At 39.6% G+C, this 24,587-nt stretch overlaps 1 protein-coding gene across 1 annotated transcript in view; it reads left to right on the plus strand.

Annotated features, from left to right (window-relative positions):
- LOC115215066 (putative ankyrin repeat protein RF_0381) overlaps window positions 1-24,587 on the plus strand; it is a 70,558-nt gene that overhangs the window by 14,540 nt on the left and 31,431 nt on the right. Inside the window, exons 2-5 of the mRNA XM_036505445.1 lie at window positions 6,292-6,377; window positions 13,768-13,919; window positions 22,568-22,718; window positions 24,372-24,529. Of these exons, the coding sequence (XP_036361338.1) occupies window positions 6,294-6,377; window positions 13,768-13,919; window positions 22,568-22,718; window positions 24,372-24,529 (545 nt within the window). The 5' untranslated portion in view covers window positions 6,292-6,293. The remainder of the gene's footprint in view (window positions 1-6,291; window positions 6,378-13,767; window positions 13,920-22,567; window positions 22,719-24,371; window positions 24,530-24,587) is intronic.

A 24,587-nucleotide genomic window follows, 5' to 3' on the forward strand; every position in this document is an offset into this window, starting at 1 on the left:
AGCTAGAAAATGATCCACTGATTTATAGCTCATGATGTACAGTGTCTCCACCTAGCTGGTCAACAGACTGCACATTCCAGCAATCAAACAGTTAGAAGCAGAGTAATGAAGCTAACCAAAAAACGCAACACGATGATTGTTGCTAGGTTTATTTGTGTCACGAAGAACATTCAGCTCTAAATAATACTTTCAATAAACTAATTTTCCGATGTTTAAGTTTTCTTATTCAAGATTTTAGAACCATCAACTTCTGTATATTGTTTACTCTTTTACTCTTTTACTTGTTTCAGTCATTTGACTGCGGCCATGCTGGAACACCGCCTTTAATCGAGCAACTAGACTTATTCTTTTGTAAGACCAGTACTTATTCTATCGGTTTCTTTTGCCGAACCGCCCAGTAACGTGGACATAAACACAGCAGCAATGCTAGGGGGACAACAGAGACACACAAACACCACACGCATATATATATATATATATATATATATATATATATATATAATATATATATATATATATATATATATATAATATATATACGGACGGGCTTCTTTCAGTTTTTCTGTCTACCAAATCCACTCACAGGGCTTTGGTCGGTCTGAGGATATAGTAGAAGACACTTGCCCAAGGTGGCACGTAGTGGGACTGAACCCGGAACCATGTGGTTGGTTAGCAAGCTACTTTATTTCATATAATTTGCCATTTAGGCATTTACAAAGAGGGGACAAACAAGGACAGACAAATATAAAGGGTGAAGTAGCGTAACACAGTTAAAATTTTCGAATGAAATTACGGATAAGATTATAAACAATGAGTTTTACGAAGACAATGTTTAAAAATATTATTAATGATCATGTCGAAGGACGGACACCCAGCCATCCGGGTAGAACCTTTACTTTCTGATCCGGTCACACTTACCTGGTGCCAAACATACCCAACTTGCATGCCACAGCTTCCATCTTTTCACAAAACATATCTCGTGACAGACACCTCTTCTCCAGACTGATTTTGCTACTGAGGTGGTAACTAAAAAAGTTAATCAACCCCTGGCCGGAGACAAAGGTGCCTGTCACTATACCTTTCGTACGCGTCTTCCATACTGTTTCTTCTTTCAGTATGTCTACTACACAGAAAAACAAGCCTTTCTTTCCCTGTTAAGGAAAGGGGCGGCACAATCTCGATGATAGACTCAGCTGAGAGCTGTACTCTTCCCATCACTGACAACAGTTTGTTCAGCAAAAGCTATCAGTCCCAATAACTCCGGACACTCCACGAATGCGTGCAAGACGGTCTCCCTATCCTGCTCACATCGCGGGCATGTCGGCGAGACGGCACTACCGTGCCTTGACAGCTTGTCGCGAACAGGTAAAGCCGCACGGAAACACTGCCAGGCCAGGGATTTCTGGTAATTATCCAGATACCTCGGCCCGAACGTCCTCCGGAACAGGTTGACCAACTGATTTTCATCGTAGCCCAGCGTCTCCCTCAAGGCGTCTTCGGACTTAACCTCCACTAACCCGCTATAGAAATCCGTGGTGGAATTCCTGTTGCCGGCGTTGCCCACCCGAGAGAGTAGCTGGAGCGCCTGACGGCACTCCAAATGCCATTCACTCAGTTTAGGTCTCCGCTTGATCCATGCACCGATGTCCGTTAGGGATGTTAACTGGGAAAGTAGAACCGGACGTGCGGTGACCACACCTGCTCTCCATCCAGGTAAGCCAGAGGTGCCTCAACCTTAACGCGAGTTTTCGCATCCTCAGCCAAGGCATCCCTAGCCCACCCTTTAGCGTTTCTGGCAGCAGACAGAGCGCTTTACAAGTGGCTTTCCTCCTTTCCACAAAAATCGGAAAAGGATTCTCTCCCAACTTGTTCAGCCACAAATCGGGGCAAGGCACCACGGTCAGACGGTAGGTGATTACTGATGCTATAAACATCTGCACCACTTCCGCCTTCCTAGCAGGGATAACGCCCGCCCAGACCAGGTTTGGGTTAGAGCGGTCACCATGTTGGCCACCTCACTCCAATTTTTCTCAATCTGGAGGTCTGGCCCGAACCAGACTCCGAGCAGCTTAACAGGACCTTCCGTCCAACGCCCTACTACGACGTTATTGGACGGCATCGGCTTGCCCCTCCAGGTGCCGAGTTGCAACGACCGACTTGTCCTTGTTAACCTTTGCTCCTGCCACCGCCTCGTAGCTTTTGATGGCCTCTTCCCCACCACTGGAAGCTGGCCTTCGTCTGCCACGATGATGGAGGTGTCATCCGCATACGCCGTAGCTCCCTCCTTCCACACCATAGATCATGCGGCGCGCCCCCTAGTGCCTCCAACTTCCGCAGCAAAGGCTCAAGAGCCAATACGTATAGGAGCGAGGACAGGGGACACCCTTGACGAACTGAACGCTCGATCCTGAACGGCTTCGAAAAGAAACCGTTCACCTTGACTACAGACTCGATGTCGCTATACAAAGCAGCGATCCAACCTCGAAAGGTCGGGCCTAGGCCAGCCTCTCCGAGGACCGCCGCCAAGTACCGATGGTCGACCCTATCAAATGCTTTGGACTGGTCTAAATGTACCAGTGCTCCCCCTGCGACAGAAAGCTTCCCCACCCTCTCTAAGGAGTAGCGTATAAGGTGGAGATTGTCGTAGATTGTTCTGCCAGGGATAGCGCACGTTTGCGTTTCCCCGACAAGTTTGTCCACGACCCGCGCCAACCTTTTTGCTAGCACCTTGGCCAGAATCTTTAACTCTGTGTTCAACAGAGTTATGGGCCTGAAGTTCCCTATCTCGTCCCCCTTGTTCGGGTCCTTCCTGATCAACGTCACCGCCCCCCGGCTCGCAGACTTGGGAATTCTCCCATTCTGCTGCCAGTTGGCGTAGACGCTAGCCAGCAGGTGCCCGAACAAGTCTGGCATACTTTTATAAAATTCATAGGGCAGACCATCGAGACCCGGTGACTTCTCCCCGGGGCACTTGCCCAACACCTCGATTACTTCCTCGGCTGTGATTGGCCCTTCACAGCACTCAGCCTCTCGTGTCGAGAGGCGCGGGCCACCAGACAGGAAGTCCCTAAGGGCCTCACTATGATCCAGCGTCCCGCACCTCCCGAACAACTCGGCAAAGTGCTTGTGAAGTGCCTCACACATCTCGTCCCGCTTCTTGATCGTGCATCCGTTTTCATCAACAAGAGGCCCAATTGTGGCATCGTTGCTATGCTGTGTTTCTATCGTACGGGCCCATCCGGCAACATTAATTCCCTCACGGCCCAATGCTCGTACTTTAGCCCGAACTCTACATCCCTCATGTTTGGTTTTGAGGTGACGGTCTAATGCCGTTCTCGCCGCTAAAATGTGAGATGCAGAGCCCAACCTCAACGCCTCCTCTAAGTTCTTAACTAGTTGCCCTTCTATTCTAGCCCTATCTAGTCTTAGTTGTTACTAAATCTAATGGACTCGAATCGAATGGCTCTTTTGAGGGCGAACCACCACCGGTTATTAACCACGGCTCCGGTTAACGCCCTCTGCACTAACACCTTAATCCGGCTACGGTATGCCTCGCGAGTCAAAATAGACTTGTTCAGCTTCCAGTAGCCGGTTCCTATCTTAAGTGTGCTATCTATGTCCAGTCTACACGTGACCATTCTATGGTCAGTATAGGGCACCTGGACGAGCTGTGGACGAGCTGTGGACAACTAAAACTAGACTTATCTCTAGTTCTTATCACTATCCTGTCTAGATAAGACTTGAACCTTCCGTTGCCACTCATCCAGGTCCACTCTGGGACGTTCGGATGGTCAAGTCTGTAACGATCTGCCAGCTGAAACCGCTTAAGCAGATCCACGAGACGTGAGTTCACTTTCCTATAGATCGAGCCAACGCTATCGATGTGTACGTCAACGATAGCATTAAAGTCCCCTAATATCACTAAAGTCTTCGACGTCACGAGAAAGCCCTCTAGGCGCCGATAAAAATCAGTTTGGAAACCTCTAGCACAAGGTGCATAGAGTCCGATCAACCTGAAGGCCTTACTGCTGTATGTCACATCAAGGACGACCAGCCCACCTTCTGGGTCTACATAGACTGTACTTGTCTGCAGAGCCAAGTCTTTACGGATCAGTACCACTACACCCCCTCGCCCTCCGGTCTGGCCAGGTGACATGATTTTCTCGCAGCCATTCAGGAAAGGCGAGAAGGTTTGTAGGCTGTCCAGCTTGGTCTCTGTAGCAACCATCACATGTATATCATGTGATCTGAGGTCGTCGAGGAAACAAGCCTGCTTCCACTTCGAACTCAGACCACGCACATTTAAACAACCAAGGTTAAGAGAAGCCATTACAAAAAGTAAAAGTTCTACTTAGATTTCGTTGGAGAGGTTGGGGCCGACCTCAGCACACATTTGTGGGCCCCTTCTTTCTCCTCCTTCTTCAGATAGTCCGGCAAGTTCGCGATATGCCGGATGGCGTTTGGTTTTCTGTCTTTTAATTGTTTGAACGTTGTTTCCGCAATCCACGCATATCTCTCGTTTCGATCTTTGTATTTGTTGTACAGTCTTGCTGACTGATGCGGAACCACAATATCGTTTATGTATTTGCTTTGTGTGTCGAATTCAATTAATATGAGTTCATTTTTTTGTCTTCTTTTTCTGGGCCAGTTGAGCGGGATTTTTTTTTTCGTGTCTGTGGTGTGTCTTTGTTTTTATTATTTTTTGTAGGGGATGTGAACGGGGATGATGCACGAATTCTTTTACGAACTGTTGTAAATCCCCCCTCTGATACCTCCATGGTATCGTCTGGGGTAGCAATAGTTTGTTCAATAGGCGCCGCAGTTTTTAAGGGGGTGGGAGGTTTTAATAATGTAGGGGTTTGTGAGTGCGAGGGCTGGGTTTTTTCTTCAGTTTGTTTTGGGGTTGGCACCGTAACAGCAGGAGTGGGATTTTTTGTTTTTGTAGGGGTGGGTGAGTTTGCAAGGGTAGGGATTTTTTTATTATCTGAGGGGCCTGGTGTCTGCGGTTTCTTTTGCTTGTCTGGACAGTCTACAAGAATGTGGCCCTTTTTGCCGCAGGCGTAACAGGTGGGTCTTCGGCCTTCGACCTGTACCCTGAGGGCTACGTTCTCTCCCACGAGCACTCTCTCAGGAAGGAGCTGCAGGTCCTCCAGTGTTCCTTGAATTATTATATTAATGTTTCGCCCAAGCCAATATAGCGGGGCAGAGCATGTTACTTGTAGTATTTTAATTTTGTCCGTCCTTTTATATAACAGGGAGGCCACTACCTCTACCGGATCTACTTCCGGCGGGGCTTCTGCAATCCTGACCCGGGACGTCCTGCGTCCCCTATAGCTTGGGAAAAGTACCACCTCCTTGGTTTTTAGGGGGTTCACAGAATGCCCGCGGGCCACCTCTTCCCCCGAGAAGCGGACATCCACAGTGCCATATGCCCGTCCCCTGGCGACGTACACAATGTCCTTCCAAATCGGGGACAGGCATTTCTCGATGGTGTTTTTTTCAAAGTGTTTGAACCTTCTACTTTGTGGACAGAAGGTTTTAAACACTACGGTCCGCTTCTCGGTCTCCACGATACTTTTTCTTCCAGTTTTTCTTCCAAAGCAGTTCAATAGTTCAAAAAATTTCAATTCCCACCCCCATTCGGAGGAGGGGCACGAAAATAGTCTGGCAAGACTATATATAGTCACGTAGATGAAAAAGCCACAATGGCTAACAGTTCAACCGGAGAACAAGACAGTTCAACAACGTTCAAAAACAAATTTTCAGTAGTAAAATTCAACAATTAACAACACAGCAAAACTCTTACCGGGAACAAAACGCGTCCAAACCGTAGTAAGGTAAGCAAAGTCACTCTTTAGTCAGTGAGGTTAGCAAGCTACTTACCACACAGCCACTCCTACGCCTATATATATATATATATATATTATATATATATATATATATATATATATATATTATATATATATATATATATATATATGTGTGTTGTGTGTATGTATATATATATATATATATTATATATATACATATATATACACATATATATATACATATATGCGACAGGCTTCTTTCAGTTTCTGACTACCAAATCCACTCACAAGGCTTTGGTCGGTCTGAGGCTATAGTAGAAGACACTTGCCCAAGGTGCCACGCAGTGGAACTGAACCCGGAACCATGTCGTTGGTAAACAAGCTACTTACCACACAGCCACTCCTGCGCCTTTGTTGTTTACCTCATTTTATAAGGTTTTTTTTTATAAACTTTCTTTTTTCCCATTTTTTTATTTAAAAGACATGGACCTCACAGAAATCATAGAAAAAATTGAAGCCGGTGACATGGATGGTGCGAAAAACATGGTAGAACAATATTCAGGAAGCGTAAGTTGTTCTTTGTATTGCTTTCTCAAAGTTGGCAATTTATTTATTAATTTAGACATAACTAGCAGTATTGCCCGGCGTTGCTCAGGTTTGTAAGGGAAATAACTATATAAGCACTTTTAGAGAGTTACTTCCCTTATATAAACCGAGCAAAAGATGGATTAAAAATGCGGAAAAATGATGGTAATTTTTTTAAAATCGTAGACTCATCGTAGACGCGCGCTAATACCCAGAAGGGCTCGATATGAATGACGACTATAAGATACCAGCTTTTGGTTAAACTGCACCGCAAAATGTGGGAGTAGTTAGGAATCTAAATCGGAGGAGACAGACTCTCACACAACTTCAGTTTTATATATAAAGATATATATATATATATATATATATATATATATACGACTAGCAGTATCGCCCGGTGTTGTTCGGGTTTGTATTTTTTTTTAATCGTAGACTCATCGTAGACGCGCGCTAATACCCATAAGGGCTCGATATGAATGACGACTATAAGATACCCGCTTTTGGATAAACTGCACCGCAAAATGTGGGAATAGTTAAGAATCTAAATCGGAGTAGACAGACACACACACAACTTCAGTTTTTGAAATCTTCCAAACTAACCACATGTATTTGTCCATAATATTTCCTTTCGTTCTTCACCTCTTTCTTCTAATCATCATCTTTGCTAGTTTTTATAAATACTTAATCAAAGCTAGAAGCATGCCAGAGGTGATTGAATAGGAGTTCACATATTGCAATGGAGTATTCCCTACATCATGGTTCTGGGTTCAGTCCCATTGCATGGCTTCTTGGACAAGTGTCTTCTGTTATAGTTTCAGGCCGTCCAAATTCTTGTGAATGGGTTTGATAGACCGAAACTAAATGAAGCCCACTATGGAGGTGCTGTATAGTTGGGTAAGACAAATACAGGTGGATCAGTTAAATATGATTTTATACATTTTCCACTCTCAGATTCACACACTTATGCAGCGGACTTTCAGATTTTCTAAACCCTGTAAAAGAACTCGAAACTTTGGGCCACGAAACAGGCCCTTTGCGATATCCTTACATCGCTATATATATATATATATATATATATATATATATAACAGAGAATGTGAGTCGGTCTTCCTGCCTGTCTTCCTGTGTGTCTATATGTGTGTATCCTAGGGCGGCGAGCTGGCAGAAGCGTTAGCACGCCGGGCGAAATGCTTAGCAATATTTCGTCTGCCGCTACGTTCTGAGTACAAATTCCGCCGAGGTCAACTTTGCCTTTCATCCTTTCGGGGTCGATAAATTAAGTACCAGTTACACACTGGGGTCAATGTAATCGACCTAATCCGTTTGTTTGGCGTTGTTTGTCCCCTCTGTGTTTAGCCCCTTGTGGGTAGTAAAGAAATATATATGTGTATCATTAAAACTCGAGAACTACCCAACCGATTTCATTCGAATTTTATACACGCATTACTTAAGTTCCATGAAGTGTCTTTGACCAAACGAATTCTAAACTTCTTGCCTAATTCGAGCACGAAGGAATCTTTCATCGCGTACACTGTTTCGGTATTACATGTCAAAAGTGAAACAATAACATCTCTAATGTAATGTGATATAATAATTTCACTATATACTTTCAATTTCAGTCATTTTCACTATGTATTTATATACATGTTTCTATATGTATGTATATGCATGTATGTATATATATATATAGGTATGTTTGTATGTATATACATATACATATACATATATACATGTATTTATATACGTATATATTTATATCTTTGTATATATATATATATATATATATATATATATATTATATATATATTATATATATATATATATACGTACATATATATATATATATGTATATATATATATGTGTGTGTGTGGGTGTGTGTATACACATATATATATGTATACATATATATATATATATATATATATATATATAGTTGCCCATTTTGTATAAGACATTGTAGATCTTTAGCTGGGCTAAAAAAAGTCACATTCGATCACAGGAACAGTTAAGCTTCGTGCAATGGTCATACTCGATAACGAGGGGGCAGCCATAATATATATATATATATATATATATATATATATATATATATATATATATATATATATATATATATGATGTATGTATATTGATAAAAATGGCAAAATAACAAAAGAATGAAATAGACCTCGATATTATGTAAATAGAGGAATTTATCTGTAAATGTAATATGTGACGATTATTCAAATATGTACGTTTTCAAGTGAGGGCGGATGAATGTATACTTTTAGGTGTAGGCACGTGGGTGTGCGGCCGCGCATGTGCAGGTATGAACAGGCGCGCTTACGCGAATACTATGAACTATTTTACTCCCTCCCCTTAATTAGCGGTCATTCAAATAGCTTTTTTGTCTTAATAACGGTCAATCACACAGTAATTTCCCTTTGTATAATGGTCATTTTTCATAGCATTTTTCCGATGGCTGGAAAACTGAAGAGAGGGCGGCGTGGATTTCCACATCGGCATCCGAAACTCGGGGTTTTATCATGGCTACCAAATAATTGTCACATATTACATTTACAGATATGTATGTGTATATATATATGTGTGTGTGTGTATGTATTTATATGTATGTATACATATATATGTAAATATAAGTATATATATATATAAATATATATATATATTCATGTATATATATTTATGTATGTATATTTATGTATATATATATATATGTGTATACATATATATATATAAGTATATATATATATATAAATATATATATATATATTCATGTATATATATTTATGTATGTATATTTATGTATATATATATATGTGTATACATATATATATATATATATATGTATAGGTATATATGTGTATATATATATATGTATATTTATATATATATAGATGCATGTATATTTATGTATATATATGTTTGTATATATATACATGTAATATATATATATATGTATCTGTATGTATATATATATGCGTATATATATATGTATGTATATGTATGTATATATACGAGTATATATGTGTGTGAAATACTGAACGAACAGTTCCAAAGAGTGTTCACTACACCGCTGGGGCACAGGCAGGTGAACAAGCCAGCAGAATTCCTTGATACTTTACCTGTGGCCAAAGTGGCAAAAATTGAGTGCATAGACACTGAAGATGTAATACTGGCCATAGATGAGGTTGACACAAACTCAGCTGCTGGCCCTAAAGGAGTTCCAGTGGTCCTTCTCAAATCATTCAAGCGAGCCATTGCAAAACCACTGCAGCTTCTTTTCAGAGCTTCCTTGGAAGTAGTATGCTTCCAGACAAACTGAAGGAAGGGATAATATGCCCTATCCAGAAGGGAGGAAGCAGGGCAGATGTTAAGAATTATAGCTCTCTCTCACTCTCTTTCTCTCTCTCTCTCTCTCTCTCTCTCTCCCTCTCTCTCTCTGACCTCACACATCAGCAAAGTCATGGAACAAATAGTCAGCAAGAAACTAATCGAGTTCCTCGAAGAAAATTACTTGCTGACTGACACCCAGGAGGAATTTCGACCAGGTAGAAGCTGTCTAACACAGCTCCTGCAACACTACGACTGGGTGTTAGAACAGCTGCTGAATGACTCAAATGTGGATGTGATATATCTCGATTCTGCAAAGCCTTTGACGAAGTCGACCATGGTATGATATGTCACAAACTGCGTGATTTAGGCATAGGCGGAAAACTTGGAGAGTGGCTGCATAACTCTCAAAAAGATAGACGTCAGGCAGTGGTGGCCAATGCAGTCACCTCCAAGAAAACACAAATAGCAAGAGGTGTTCCATAGGGCACTGTCTTAAGGCCACTGCTATTCATAGTGCCTCTCTCAGACATGCCCTCAGCTGCTCAGATAGGCACCGTTGCTAGCTATGCAGATGGCACGAAAGTCTCTCAGATAATACAAAATCCTGGAAATATTGCAAATTTGCAGCAGGAGTTGGACGCAATATACAGATGGGCTGAGGACAACAACATGCAGTTTAATGCAGGAAAATTCCAGGCCCTCACACAAAGCTAAACATGCAGACAGGATACACTGGCCCAGGAGGGTTTGAAATCCCTGAATCAAAATTAATGCGTGACCTGGGCACTGACATGAGCAAAGATGCATCTTTTCAATTTGGTAATAAAATGCAGCCGGATGACTGGTTGGATGCTCCGAACTTTCAAAACAGGAGAAAAGGAGACATTGATGATCCTTTCGAGGACATACATCTTCAGCCGCTTGGACTACTGCCCCCAACTATGGTCACCACACACTATAAAATCCACGGCGGAACTCGAAGCAATCAAATGAATCTACACAAAGAAAATTGTCTTGATACATTATAGGCGCATGAGTGACTGTGTGGTAAGTAGCTTGCTAACCGACCACATGGTTCCGGGTTCAGTTCCACTGCGTGGCATCTTGGGCAAGTGGCTTCTACTATAGCCCCGGGCCGACCAATGCCTTGTGAGTGGATTTGGTAGACAGAAGCTGAAAGAAGCCTGTCGTATATATGTATATGCGTGTATTTGTTTGTGTGGCTGTGTTTGTCCCCCTAGCATTACTTGACAATGGATGCTGGTGTGTTTACGTCCCCGTCACTTAGCGGTTCGGCAAAAGAGACCGAGAGAATGAGTACTGGGCTTACAAAGAATAAGTCCCGGGGTCGATTTGCCCGACTAAAGGCGGTGCTCCAGCATGGCCGCAGTCAAATGACTGAAACAAGTAAAATAGTAAAAGAGTATATATATATATAGATATATATATATATCTATATTATATAAAGCCTTGTGAGTGGATCAGGTAGACGGAAACTGAAAGAAGCCTGTTATATATATATATATATATATATATATATATATTATATATATATATATATATATGTATGTATGTATGTGTGTAAATGTTTGTGTGTCTGTATTTGTCCCCCTAGCATTGCTTGACAACCGATGCTGGTGTGTTTCCGTCCCCGTAACTTAGCGGTTCGGCAAAAGAGACCGATAGAATAAGTACTGGGCTTACAAAGAATAAGTCCCGGGGTCGATTTTCTCGACTAAAGGCGGTGCTCCAGCATGGCCACAGTCAAATGACTGAAACAAGTAAAAGAGTATATATATATAGGGAGAGAGAGAGAGAGAGAGAAAGAGAGAGGAGAGAGAGAGAGGAATTTTGTGTGTGTGTGTTGGTGTGTGTGTGTGTGCGTTTATGTGTCTGTGTCCCCCCACCATCGATTGACAACCGGTCTTGGTTTGTTTATGTCCTAGTAACTTAGCGGTTCAGCAAAAGAAAACGACAGAATAGGTATTAGGCTTACAAAGAATAAGTCCTGGGATCGATTTGTTCGACTAAAGGCGGTGCTCCAGTATGGCCAGAGTCAAATGACTGAAACAAGCCAAAGAATAAAAGAATATATTTATATATATAGGTGCAGGTGTGGTTGTGTGGTAAGTAGCTTGCTTACTTCCGGTTAACCAGAATGCAACACTAGTTGGTCTGGACTGTTACAGTGAGATGTGAGTTTCGGCTCCGCGAATAGAAAAAAAGAACAAAAAGAAAAATTGTCAATTATGGCTCACTATACAGAGCAAAATATTGGGTTCTCATCACCGTAACGGTGAATTGAGAATTTTTGCTTGAAAATTCATTTTGTAAATTCTGCTGGGCGTATCTCGCCACAAAAATAAGAATAAGCCATTTGGATTACCTTTTTGGAGTATTATACAAAGGATTCCCTATCTGTACTATTTGTGAGGTTTTTCTTTTACTTTTCCCTTCTATTTTTTCTTTCTTTCTAAATGTTGGTTCATTCTTTTCATTACTTTAATTTCAGTGTCCTCCCCTCCTCTTTTATTTTGTTTTATTTTTATTCGGTTTAATTTTTTGGCAGACTGTCTTTTGAACTACTTTTGAACTGTTTTTTGACATGGCAGAGAAGGAACTTAAAAAGAAAAACTCTGTCTTAGTGTGGGAAATTAACCCGCCTAAGCAGTGGTTAAAAGATATGGAGAAGATGGTGGTACTTAGAACTTATTCTAAAGTTCTTAATTCCATCACCGTCTTCCCAAAACAAGTCATAAAAATTGAACTTAAAGAACATTTGTCCACTTTAAAATATATATCCCGTGGTGTCAAACATGCAACCGTATGGTTGCTGTTTGACAACGGGGAAAAAGCTCGCCAGTTTGCGAGTCAGCCTTTAGAAGGCAAGGAAATACTGTTTCTCCCGTCATATTGTGGAAAAAAATTAATACGAGCCTGGATATGTGGGCTCCCCCCGGGCACCGAAGCGGATTGGATTGAAGATACCATCCGACGGGGACTGGGGGATGGCGGGCCCAGGCTCTTAAATGTAAGGGTATTGTCGGCGGTCGATTGGGAAGGATCAAAAGCGATTTTGACCCTGTGGACCCCATCGACCACAACAGATCAAGTTTTTCCAAATTTCTTGAAAATGGCTGGCTGCAGGTATCCGGTGATACTAGAGGGACGTCCCCCCAAGTGTCACTCGTGCCTGCAGCCAGGCCACATTAAAAGGAACTGCCCCCAGGACCATGGTATGGTCCTGGAACAGTCACTAGATGCCACCTCCCCTACCCGGTCAAAGGGAGAGGTGGATGTGGTCGAGGAGGCTTCAGCCTCCTCAACTCAAAAAGGATTAAAAAGGCAATAAGTCCTGGGGTCGATTTGCTCGACTAAAGACGGTGCTGCAGTATGGCAGCAGTCGAATGACTGAAACAAGCCAAAGTTTAAACGAATCTCTATATATATAAAACTGAGAATGTGTGTCTGTCTGTCTGTGTGTTTCCCTAAAACTTGAGAACTACACAACCAATTTCATTCAAATTTTACACATGCCTTACTTAAGGTCCGGGGAGTGTTATCGGCAAAAATAATGTTAACTTTTTCCCTAGGGCGACCCCACAGCAATATCATATCTTCTCCACTATTACAGTATTACGTGTTAAAAGTGAAACAAAAACATATCTCTTTTGTAATGCAGACACTTTCACTTTAATACTGAAACTATTAAAGTGAAAGTATTATATAACAGGGTTTGTCCCCTCTATGTTTAGCCCCTTGTGGGTAATAAAGAAACAGATGTGTGTGTGTGTTCGCGCGCTTGTGATTGTGTGTTTGTGTGTGTATGTATGTGTGTGTATGTGTATGTGTGTGTGCGTTTCGTCCATCTTTCTTGTCCTTGTTTCTTTCTCTTTTTCTCCAACATGTTCACTCATGCATCTGCCTTACTCTCCGTCTGCCTCTCTCTCTCTCTCTCTCTCTTTATCTCTCTCTCTCTCTCTCTCTCTCTCTGTTTCCTTTAATTTATTTCAAAAGCCCTCACTCTCTTCACTTCAGATTAACCAATCAGATTCAAACGGTAAAACATACTTGATGACTGCTGTTGAACTGGGCAACACACATTTAATAAACTTCCTCATAGATGCCGGAGCTGATTTAGATATGAGAGACAGAAGCGGTTCCACTGCTTTACATTATGCGGTGATTGGGTAAGTTCAGAATTAACTAAAATCTTTAGATTTTTATTTCTTCCTAAAGTTCTTCCAATTCCAGAGAGTTTAACTATCCAAAGATGCAGTATGACATGATGACAACATGAAAGTAGCAACCAAAAACTCTTTTGGAGATTTGCTATCAAAACATTATTTTATTCTTGAAGATAATCTTTGAGACCCAATACACACACACACACACACACATATATATATATATATATAATATATATATATATATATATATATATATATGTATATATATATATATATATATATATATATATATTTATATATAGTTAATCCAAACAAGAAAACACAGAAAAACAAAAAAACAACAACGCGAGGACGTGGAACAAATAAAGTATTATTGGACGCTCAGGAGAGAAGGGAAGAAGGAGGGTTTAACGTTTCGAGCGGAGCTCTTCGTCGGAAACATAGGAGAAGGAAGGATCCCGAGAAGGGAAGACAGAGGAAAAAAATCGCCAGCGGTACTCACGAGGTCACATAAATATAACTAATGTAGGATAAAGTTTTTTTCGGGAAAAAAATTTTATCAATGGCCAGCATATCAAAAAATACCTTAAAGGTTAAATTTATAAATAATTTAACAAAATAAGGGCAAAAGAAAAATTCTAATGCCAAATATGCCGAAGAAAAGACAAAATTGTCAATAACCATTATAATTTATGCGTCTCGAAACAAATATATTTGGGGTACTTAGGTCTGCTCAGGACTTAGTGCTTGCTTTTTCCATGGGTATGAGTAAGTATTTCACTTATATCTCACGTATTTATCGCCGAGGAGGGGAAAATTCTTATGAATTAACCCCGAAATTGGGACGAATACGGTAATAACGGATTTTTAAAAAATTTCTATCGGCTTGTTTCGAGACGCATAAATTATAATGGTTATTGACAATTTTGTCTTTTTTTCGGCATATTGGGCATTAGAATTTTTCTTTTGCCCTTATTTTGTTAAATTATATATATATATATATTCTCTTTTTTCTCTCTTTTACTTGTTTCAGTCATTCGACTGCGGCCATGCTAGAGCACCGCCTTTAATCGACCAACTCGACCTCGGGACTTATTCTTTTGTAAGCCCAGTACTTATTCCATCGGTCATTTTTGCCGAACCGCTAAGTAACGGGGACATAAACACACCAGCATCGGTTGTCAAGCAATGATAGGGGGACAAACACAGACACACAAACACACACACGCATATATATACATATATACGACGGGCTTCTTTCTGTTTCCGTCTAGCAAATTCACTCACAAGGCTTTGGTCGGCCCATGGCTATATTAGAGACACTTGCCCAAGGTGCCATGCAGTGTGACTGAACCCGGAACCATGTGGTTGGTAAACAAGTTACTTACCACACAGCCACTCCTGCGCCTATATATATATATATATATATATTATTTTCTTCTTGTTTCTTTCTGTGTTCCTTTCTGTGGAAGAGCGTAGGCTCGAAAAGTTAAAGACTTTTTCACTTCCCGAGCGTTAAACTAATACATCTGTTTGCTGTCTACACCACCTGTCTTCGTCTTTTGGGTTTTGTTTTTGTAAATTCTCCCTATATACGATATGGAGAATATACCGCCAACTTTGCCCAAACGACTTGAATATTAGCTTCAAGATTCATCCAAGACTGGGACCACGGGCCATACGTCCCCCGCCCAATTCAAGATCACAGCATACATGTACACTGCAACATAATTTCTTTTCTTCAACTGGCCCTGCCCTATTTAACATTGTCTCGAAAGAGATCAAAGAGGAAAAGGATCCCATCAACTTTAAACGGAGTCTGGATAGATTCCTTCAAGGAATACCAGATAAGCCACCCATAATTGGATACAACTCACCCAACAAAAACTCACTACTTGAATGGACCATAAACAAAACTTGACTTAAACAGGATTTAGATAATCCTATCAGGTAGTGCTATTAAGTTAGACATGGCTTGGACCAATCTTTGGTCGAAAATATCTAAGTTTATCTAAGTATATATATATTAGTAAAAACGGTAGATAATAAAAAAAATGAGACCTCAATATTATGTAAATAGAGGAAATTTATCTGTAAAAATATGTGACATTAGTCAATAGCCAAGATAAAACTCTGAGTTTCGGATGCCGAGGTGGCCAGATAACCGAAGAGATGGTGTTGTGGATTTCCACCTCGGCATCCGAAACTCAGAGTTTTATCTTGGCTATTGAATAATTGTCACATATTTTTACAGATATATATATATATATATATATATATATATATATTATAGATATATATATACATAAATATGAGAGGGAACCACTATGTGGAAGCCCTTACGCTAAAAAGAGATCTGCAAAGCTCTCAACCACTAAGAATTGTTCTCCATAAAATTTAGCACACCATGAACGTAAGCGAGCAAGACAAATGAATAACAAAAATATAGATTAACCCCATACAATTGTTTCACTGATAATAAATTATGCAATTTTGACTTTAATTTTAAATTAATATGTTCTCAAACCGGCGAAAACTACTGCAGTGAATTATTTATGCAGTATTTATTTCTGATAATTTGACGCGCCTGAACGAGGACTTTTGAAGATAACCGTAGATGTAATAGGTGGAACTACATGTATTTTCGACCTCGTGTTGATATCAGGCATGGAGTTCGACAAATTATATCTTTATATGAGGATCTCACAGATGAGCTGCAGTTGAGTTGGGTAAGTAAAATTGCATAATTTATTAACAGTGAAACAATTGTTTGGGGTTAATCTATATTTTTGTTATTTTGCGGATCTCTTTTTAGCGCAAGGGCTTCAACGTAGTGGTTCCCCTCTCATATTTATGTATGAATACTATTTACTGAATCTCAGTTTTTTATATGCTAGACCACTGGTGTTAAATTGATGTTATTAAATTAATATCCAATTTTTCACCCTCATTTTGACTTTAATATATATATACATATATTGTTGGCATCCTTTTTGTCTCGCATAAAATAGTCTAGTCCGACTTTAACATTTCATGTCCTGATACATTTCCTGCTGTGGCTGTGTAGTTCTATCCTGGACAAACACTCCCTCTGGCAGGTACCGCAAATGTAGCGAAGACTGTTCTTGGCTGGTTGTAATGTCATAGTTTCTTGTTGACGTCTTTTCTTGTCTTTCCATTTTCTCCTCTCTCCCTCTGTCACTCCTTTGTATTGCCTCTTTTACGGTACGTCGCCAATCTCCTCGGTTGCTGGCAACTGCTTCCCAATTGCTAATATTGATGTTGCAGGCCTTCATGTCCCTTTTGCAAACATCCTTGTAACGTAAGAAGGGTCTTCCCACAGACCTAGTACCCCTAGCAAGCTCTCCGTAGAGTATGTCCTTGGGGATTCTGCCATCTTTCATACGGCTAACATGCCCAAGCCATCTCATACGTCTTTGTGTGAGGAGTGCAAACATGCTTGGTATTCCTGCTTGCTTGAGGACATCTTTGTTGGGGATATGATTGCCATTGGATGCGGAGGATTTTCCGGAGGCAGCGCAGGTGAAAGATGTTTAGGCGACGCTAAATATATATATATATATATATATATATATATATATATATATATATATATATATATATATGTATATATATATATATATAATATATATATATATATATATATATTGTATCATAATAATGTGTTTTTGTTTTTCAGTTGCATCAAATATAGATAGGAGGGGAACGGGATAAACTACTCGCATCAACTTGCTACAAAAGCAGGTGGTAATCTTACTCTGTCCTTGTTCTTACTGCAAGTTTCCGAAGAGTACAGTTCAATTTAAACAGTTATTTTTGAAAGCTATAATGGAAGTGACAAAGGAGCATATTCAGCATATTTTGCTTTATGACTTCACTAAAGGCAACAAAGCAACGGAAAGTGCAAGGAATATTAACGTAATAAGTGGAGATTGGACAATAAACGTGGTTCTCAAATGTGGTTCCAGGAATGCCAGCTAGCTTTCAAGACGAAAGGTGTACTTCCATCAGGATAATGCTCGGCCACATACAGCAAGAATGACATTCCAAAGGCAGGAGTAGTTTGAATGGGAAACGATACTAAACCCATATTCGTCGGACATTGCCTCATCTGACTGTCATTTATTCCGCAGTCTTCAAAATCATTTGGACAGGAAAAAATATGAATTCTGTCAACGAGGTCAGAACATGTGAACTTTGGAAAGGGTGCCTTGCAATTCTACCTGACAGATAGAAGAGCATGACAGGTAGAAAATGAAGGAGTGTATATTTTAAATTAAAAAGGAATTTTGTTTATCTCAGTTTTTAAAAATAAACGAAGTATAAAAACCGCATTATTTATGGGATGACCGAATATAAAGCCTATCAAATAAATTATGTTTTTGGCGCAACTCTTTTTTATTACTAAAATAACCTCGGAAACGAGGTCGGAACACACAATGTTGAAGTCATTTTCGCGCAATATTTCGATGTGCTTCTAATGTTTCACTTTCGTCCGATGTTTCGCACATACGTAGAAGTCTACACAGAGAAACATTTATTAAAATGTACACATAGATATTGTATTAAAATAAGCCACAACCCAAAAAAACTTCACTAAAAGACATCCATTTCTGTATGTTATGAGGAAATACAGTCACTCACTATCTGTCTGTCTGTCTCTCTCTCTCTCTCACACAGCCACGCTCAGGCACATATACAAGCAAAAACGTATGCATATGTATTTATGTACGTATATATAAAAATAATATGTGTGAGAGAGAGAGAGAAAAACAGAGAGAGCGAGAGCAAGTAAGTGCCACTAGCACATACAAGCACACATGACAACACATACCTTCACTCACTTTCTCTCCCTCTCTCTCCCTCTCTCCCTCTCACGCACACATACACACATACATACATACACGTACATACATCTTTCATTCTTCTTCTCTTTCAGTTTCTGCTCTCACTTCAAAGCAAATGTCGCCCTTTGACTTTCTTCTCACTTTCAATTTTTGCTCTCTTCAAAGCATAAAGAAATAAAAAAAATTACGGAAATTAACGAATAGTCATATGACCGACCATATGATCCAGTTGACAGCCTTGCTGCCTCAATCGAAAGAATGCCATAGAATAACTTCTTTTGGCACAGACACACACACACGCCCTTGCACAGACAAGCACACACACACATACACACACCCACGCCCTTGTACAGACAAGCACGCACACACATACACACACACGTCCTTATACAGACACGCACGCACACACATACACACACTCACGCCCTTATAGAGACACGCACACAAATACACACACACACACGCCCTTATACAGGCACGCACGCACACACATACACACACACACACACACAGTAAAACTTTTGTACGAACTATGTTATGTCTTGCTGTAAGCACGCGTAAAATTACAGCTCAAATCCAATTGAAATGACATTTTTCTATTCTGTAATTTGTATTTGTGATCAGTGTATTTAAAATACCGATCTTCAATATAAACTAAAAGGTAACTTTTCCCAGAAATCCTGTCGTTTACCTTTTGTCTCCGCGCCTCATTTTTCTCCTAAATTTCTTCCGATTCCTATTTTTTCCATACAGGAAATTAGGATTTTACCCCCAAAACACGTTCTCAATATTTTAATTATCTCCCCTTCCACTCCAATTTCTTCATTTTTCTACTTTTTTCATTTTTTTTTCTTGGTAATACGCAGAGAAAAAAACAGAGTACGAATCTTGAAGAATTTTCTGTTTCATTTTATCTTAACGAAGCACTAAAGTCTCCTTCACAAATATCCATCCAATACCTCACGACTTACAAAAGCTATTTGGAAAACGGGAAGTTTCTTCAGAAATAATGTCTTTTTCTATATATGGCTGAAGCGGGAAGACCGAAAATGGCATGAAAGTCATAATATGCCGGCGGAAAATAGCATCACTAGATGAGACAAGCTGACACTGAATTAGCTTCGCTGACTGACAGGTGACGGTCGTTTAGAGAATGCGCAGGCTAAAACTTCGCGCCTTCACTAGTCAGTTAAAGTGAGACAGTGTCACATGATAACTTGCTGGGGTTGCCTGCTGGAGCCTAGCGCCAGGTATTTAAAGCGAAAGATTTGACAAGTCAGTCAGTCACCGGCTGACACTCGCTGACGATACATCGAAGAGGCCAGAGAACAGAAGAAAAAAGAAGAAAGAAGACATGCACCCAACACCGGAGCTGAAGAAACCTCCGAATGGGGAGGGCCGCCACGTCAAAACGGTAGAGGAGTAGGGGCCGAAACCGGACGTGGTTCGTCCTGATGATGTCTTGAGCTAACTGGATCCTATAAAGGAGTTGTTGTGGTAGCAGACCACGAAACACGGTTGTAATTTCTACCTGTTGTTCCTAACATGTCGGGTTTTCAGGTGGTGGTCTGGTATTTGTTAAATCTGCTATTTCTATACAATTCTACGCATGCGTGAAACATCAGACGAAAGGAAATATTCAAAGGTTTTAGCTTTTTGAAAGCAGGTCGTTGATGTGGGAGGGACATTGAGTATTACTTTAAGGAAAACTAAACATTTTAAAATCTATATTTCCCAGTTAAAAATTCAGAAATTACGGTGAGGATGGGGGGAAATCACAATTTTGGAAACGTGATTTTTGGACAAAATCGTTGTAACCTCCATTTATACGATGAAACAATACATAGTTTATGATCCTTCTTAAGACCAGGAAGCACTTTCATGCAAACCCATGCAAATTGTATTTCCCACCAATAATCCAGTTCCCTATACATCAGCTGTGACGATTCCGTCCATAAGAAAAGCACAGATAATACAATGTGGTTGTTGATCATAATACCCGGATGCATTGCTAGTGTGTGTGTGTTTATGTTTCCGAATTTAGCGCGCCAGAACGTAGACATTTGAAAATAACACCAATGTAATCGGTAGAACTAAGTACATGTCTGGTTTTATATAGAGAACTAATGTTTAGTTTTTCAAATTATATTGAAATTGGAACGATCGTACTGACGAGTTCTGCGAACGAAGGATTACATAAGTAATTTATTCGGTAACAGACGAAACCGGTATACGATTAATTTTTGATTTTTTATAAAATTTTCATCTGCCTTGCCCGCTTATATTCTGGTGTTCGCTGAATTTTCTCTGGAGAACATTTTTTCTTTGTAGTTAGATCGTATATGATCTAGCGTATATATATACATATATTTAGCGTATATATGTATATATATATTATATATATTAAGATATAAATATATATATATATATATATATATATATATATATATATATATATATATATATATATATATATAGGCGTAGGAGTGGCTGTGTGGTAAGTAGCTTGTTTACAACCACATGGTTCCGGGTTCAGTCCCACTGCGTGGCACCTTGGGCAAGTGTCTTCTACTATAGCCTCGGGCCGACCAAAGCCTTGTGAGTGGATTTGGTAGACGGAAACTGGAAAGAAGTCCGTCGTATATATGTATATGTATATATATATATATATATATATATATATATATGCACGTGTGTGTTTGTGTGTCTGTGTTTGTCCCCCTAGCATTGCTTGACAACCGATGCTGGTGTGTTTACGTCCCCGTTACTTAGCGGTTCGGCAAAAGAGACCGATAGAATAAGTTCCGGGGTCGAGTTGCTCGATTAAAGGTGGTGCTCCAGCATGGCCGGAGTCAAATGACTGAAACAAGTAAAAGAGTAAAGAGTATATACATATACATATGCGTATATATATATATACATATATATATATATCGGATTCTTTCAGTTTCTGTCTGCCAAATCCACTTACAAGGCTTTGGTCAGCCAAAGGATATAGTAGAAGACGCTTGTCTAAGGTGCCACGCAATGGGACTGAAACCGGGACTATGTGCTTGTGGAGGAAGCCTCTTACCACAGCCCCACTCCTGTGCATGTACGTGTGTGTGTGCGTATATAAATATATATATATATATATATATATATAAAACAATTTTGTGCCCCCACCCGAGCCAAACCCACACCCCAACACCACCACGCCACACCACACACCACCACACCACACACAACCTTACCACACCACACCACCCTGCATACACTAGCACTGACCACTCCCCAGCACCCAAAACATCATCCACAAACCTACACATGGACACGCGCACGCATCAAGGTCACCAGCCCCTATCCACATGTACGTTCACGGTCTCACATACACACGCACGCGCGCCTTCGTTTTGGGATCACCACTACTTTATTATCTCTCCTTCCTTCCAGCTCTCCTGTCTGACCACCTCTGTCTGGCATTCGCCATGATTGATCGCTAGCGACTGAAACTTTTTTATTATCTCTCTCTCTGCTTATTTCTCTGTTTCTTTCTGATGAAGAGCGTAGGCACGAAACGTAAAAGACTTTCACACTTCCCGACCGTTAAACTAATACATCTATTTGTGGTTTACACACCCGTTTTATTTTTGTAAACTCCAAATATATATATATATTTTTTATGTATATATGTATGTATATATGTATACGATTTTGATGGCTTTATTTTTGTGTTGGGAATAATTTTATATTTAATGTAAACATGTCAATGTGTGTAAAGTTTTTGATTTTTACTCTCAGGTTTCAACTTCAAGTGGTTACGATCTTATTATCCCGGGGCAGCGATGAGAATGCGATGAACGAAAAGGGCTGGACTCCTCTCCATTTGGCTGCGGGGAAGGGGAAAGAATGGAAAGATGTTGTGGCAGCTTTATTACAAACAAATGTTAAGGTTAGTGCTGTGATTATATATGTGTGTGAATGTGCACATATATATACATATATAATATATATTTATATATATATATGAATATATGTATACATGTATATATGTATATATTATATATATAATACATATATACATATATACATATACATATATATATATATATATATTATATATATATATTACATATACATATATTTATATATATATATATACATACCATATATTTATATATATATATACATATACATATATTATATATATATATCATATATATATATATACATATATTTATATATATATAATATATATATATATATATATACATATACATATATATATATATAATATATATATATATATATATATATATATATATATATATATATATATATATATATATGGGCGCAATGGCCCAGTGGTTAAGGTAGCGGACTGGCGGTTGTAGGATCGCGGTTTCTATTCCCAGACCGGGGGTTGCGAGTGTTTATTGAGCGAAAACACCTAAAGCTCCACGAGGCTCCGGCAGGGGGCGGTGGGCGATTCCTGCTGTGCTCTTTCGCCACAACTTTCTCTCATTCTTTCTTCTGTTGGCCTACTCCCTTAGCCAGCGGGGTGGCGTCATTTGAAGGCTAAAACAATACGAAGCGCATTGTGACCAGCGATGTGTAACAACATCTGATAGCCCGTTCGGTCACGGTGATCATGGTGATATATATATATATCTATATATATATTCTTCAGTCAGAAGATAAACTCTACTACCTTAATGATCTTAAAATTCGAATCGACATCTCTGTCTATATATCTACCCTCTCTATAATGTTATCAATAAATATGAAAATATGTATTATTGGAAAACCTCTATACATGGCTGATGATTGCTCAACATTTAAAAACTGTTGTAATACTTACAATGTTTAATAAAATGATGTAGCATGAAATGATCGTACCAAATTACGGAAGATATTCTTGTTGCTTATTTTGAGTATATATATATATACATATATATAATACATATAAAGGGTGAAATATAATTAATTCAATAAAATCAATAAATTTCACCTAATAGTCTTTCGGTATGGATAGGACCATGTTCGGTAAAAATTATATAATTATAATAAAAGGGTTACTTGCAACAAGTTGCTTAAACCACATACCGAAAATATTAGAAATAGCAGACGAATGAGTTACTATTACTATTACTACAAAAATAAGTCTCCACAAACAACATTATTTGTAACCTGTATATGGTAAAAAGAAGGAAGACAACGAAATCACACGGTCTACTTGGATTAATTATGGACGATCGTTTCTGGATTAGAATCGTAAGTTCATTTCCTTATCAACATAATATTTCCCATAAATCTAGAAATGCTAGGAAAAAACTCACCCATCATATATCCGACCAGGCGACATCGAACGATATAACAGTCCGCTAGCATATCCACATTTATATAGACATGCGAATTCGTATCTCCCTCCAAAATCTCACCACGTGAGTTACAAAAAACAGTACTGCCGAAACTGTCATTCGACTGCTATTTCTAATATTTTCGGCATGTGGTTTAAGCAACTTGTTGCAAATAACCCTTTTATTATAATTATATATATATATATATATATATACATTTTTGAATGTTTTCTTTTCTTTCTCAGGTGAATCAACGAAATAGCTTCTTTGGGAGCACACCTCTACACTGGGCCTGTTCCTGGGGACACACAGACACAGTTCGCCTCTTACTGAACCACAAAGGTATTGATGCCAATGTCTTGGACATTGATGGAAACACACCACTGCATGTGGCAGTTCGGGAGTAAGTCTCCATTGGATCTGGAATATCCAAATCTGTTTCTTTTATTGTTTTCAGTAAT

This window comes from Octopus sinensis, linkage group LG8 (genome assembly GCF_006345805.1).
Source record: "Octopus sinensis linkage group LG8, ASM634580v1, whole genome shotgun sequence".
Lineage (NCBI taxonomy): Eukaryota > Metazoa > Mollusca > Cephalopoda > Octopoda > Octopodidae > Octopus > Octopus sinensis.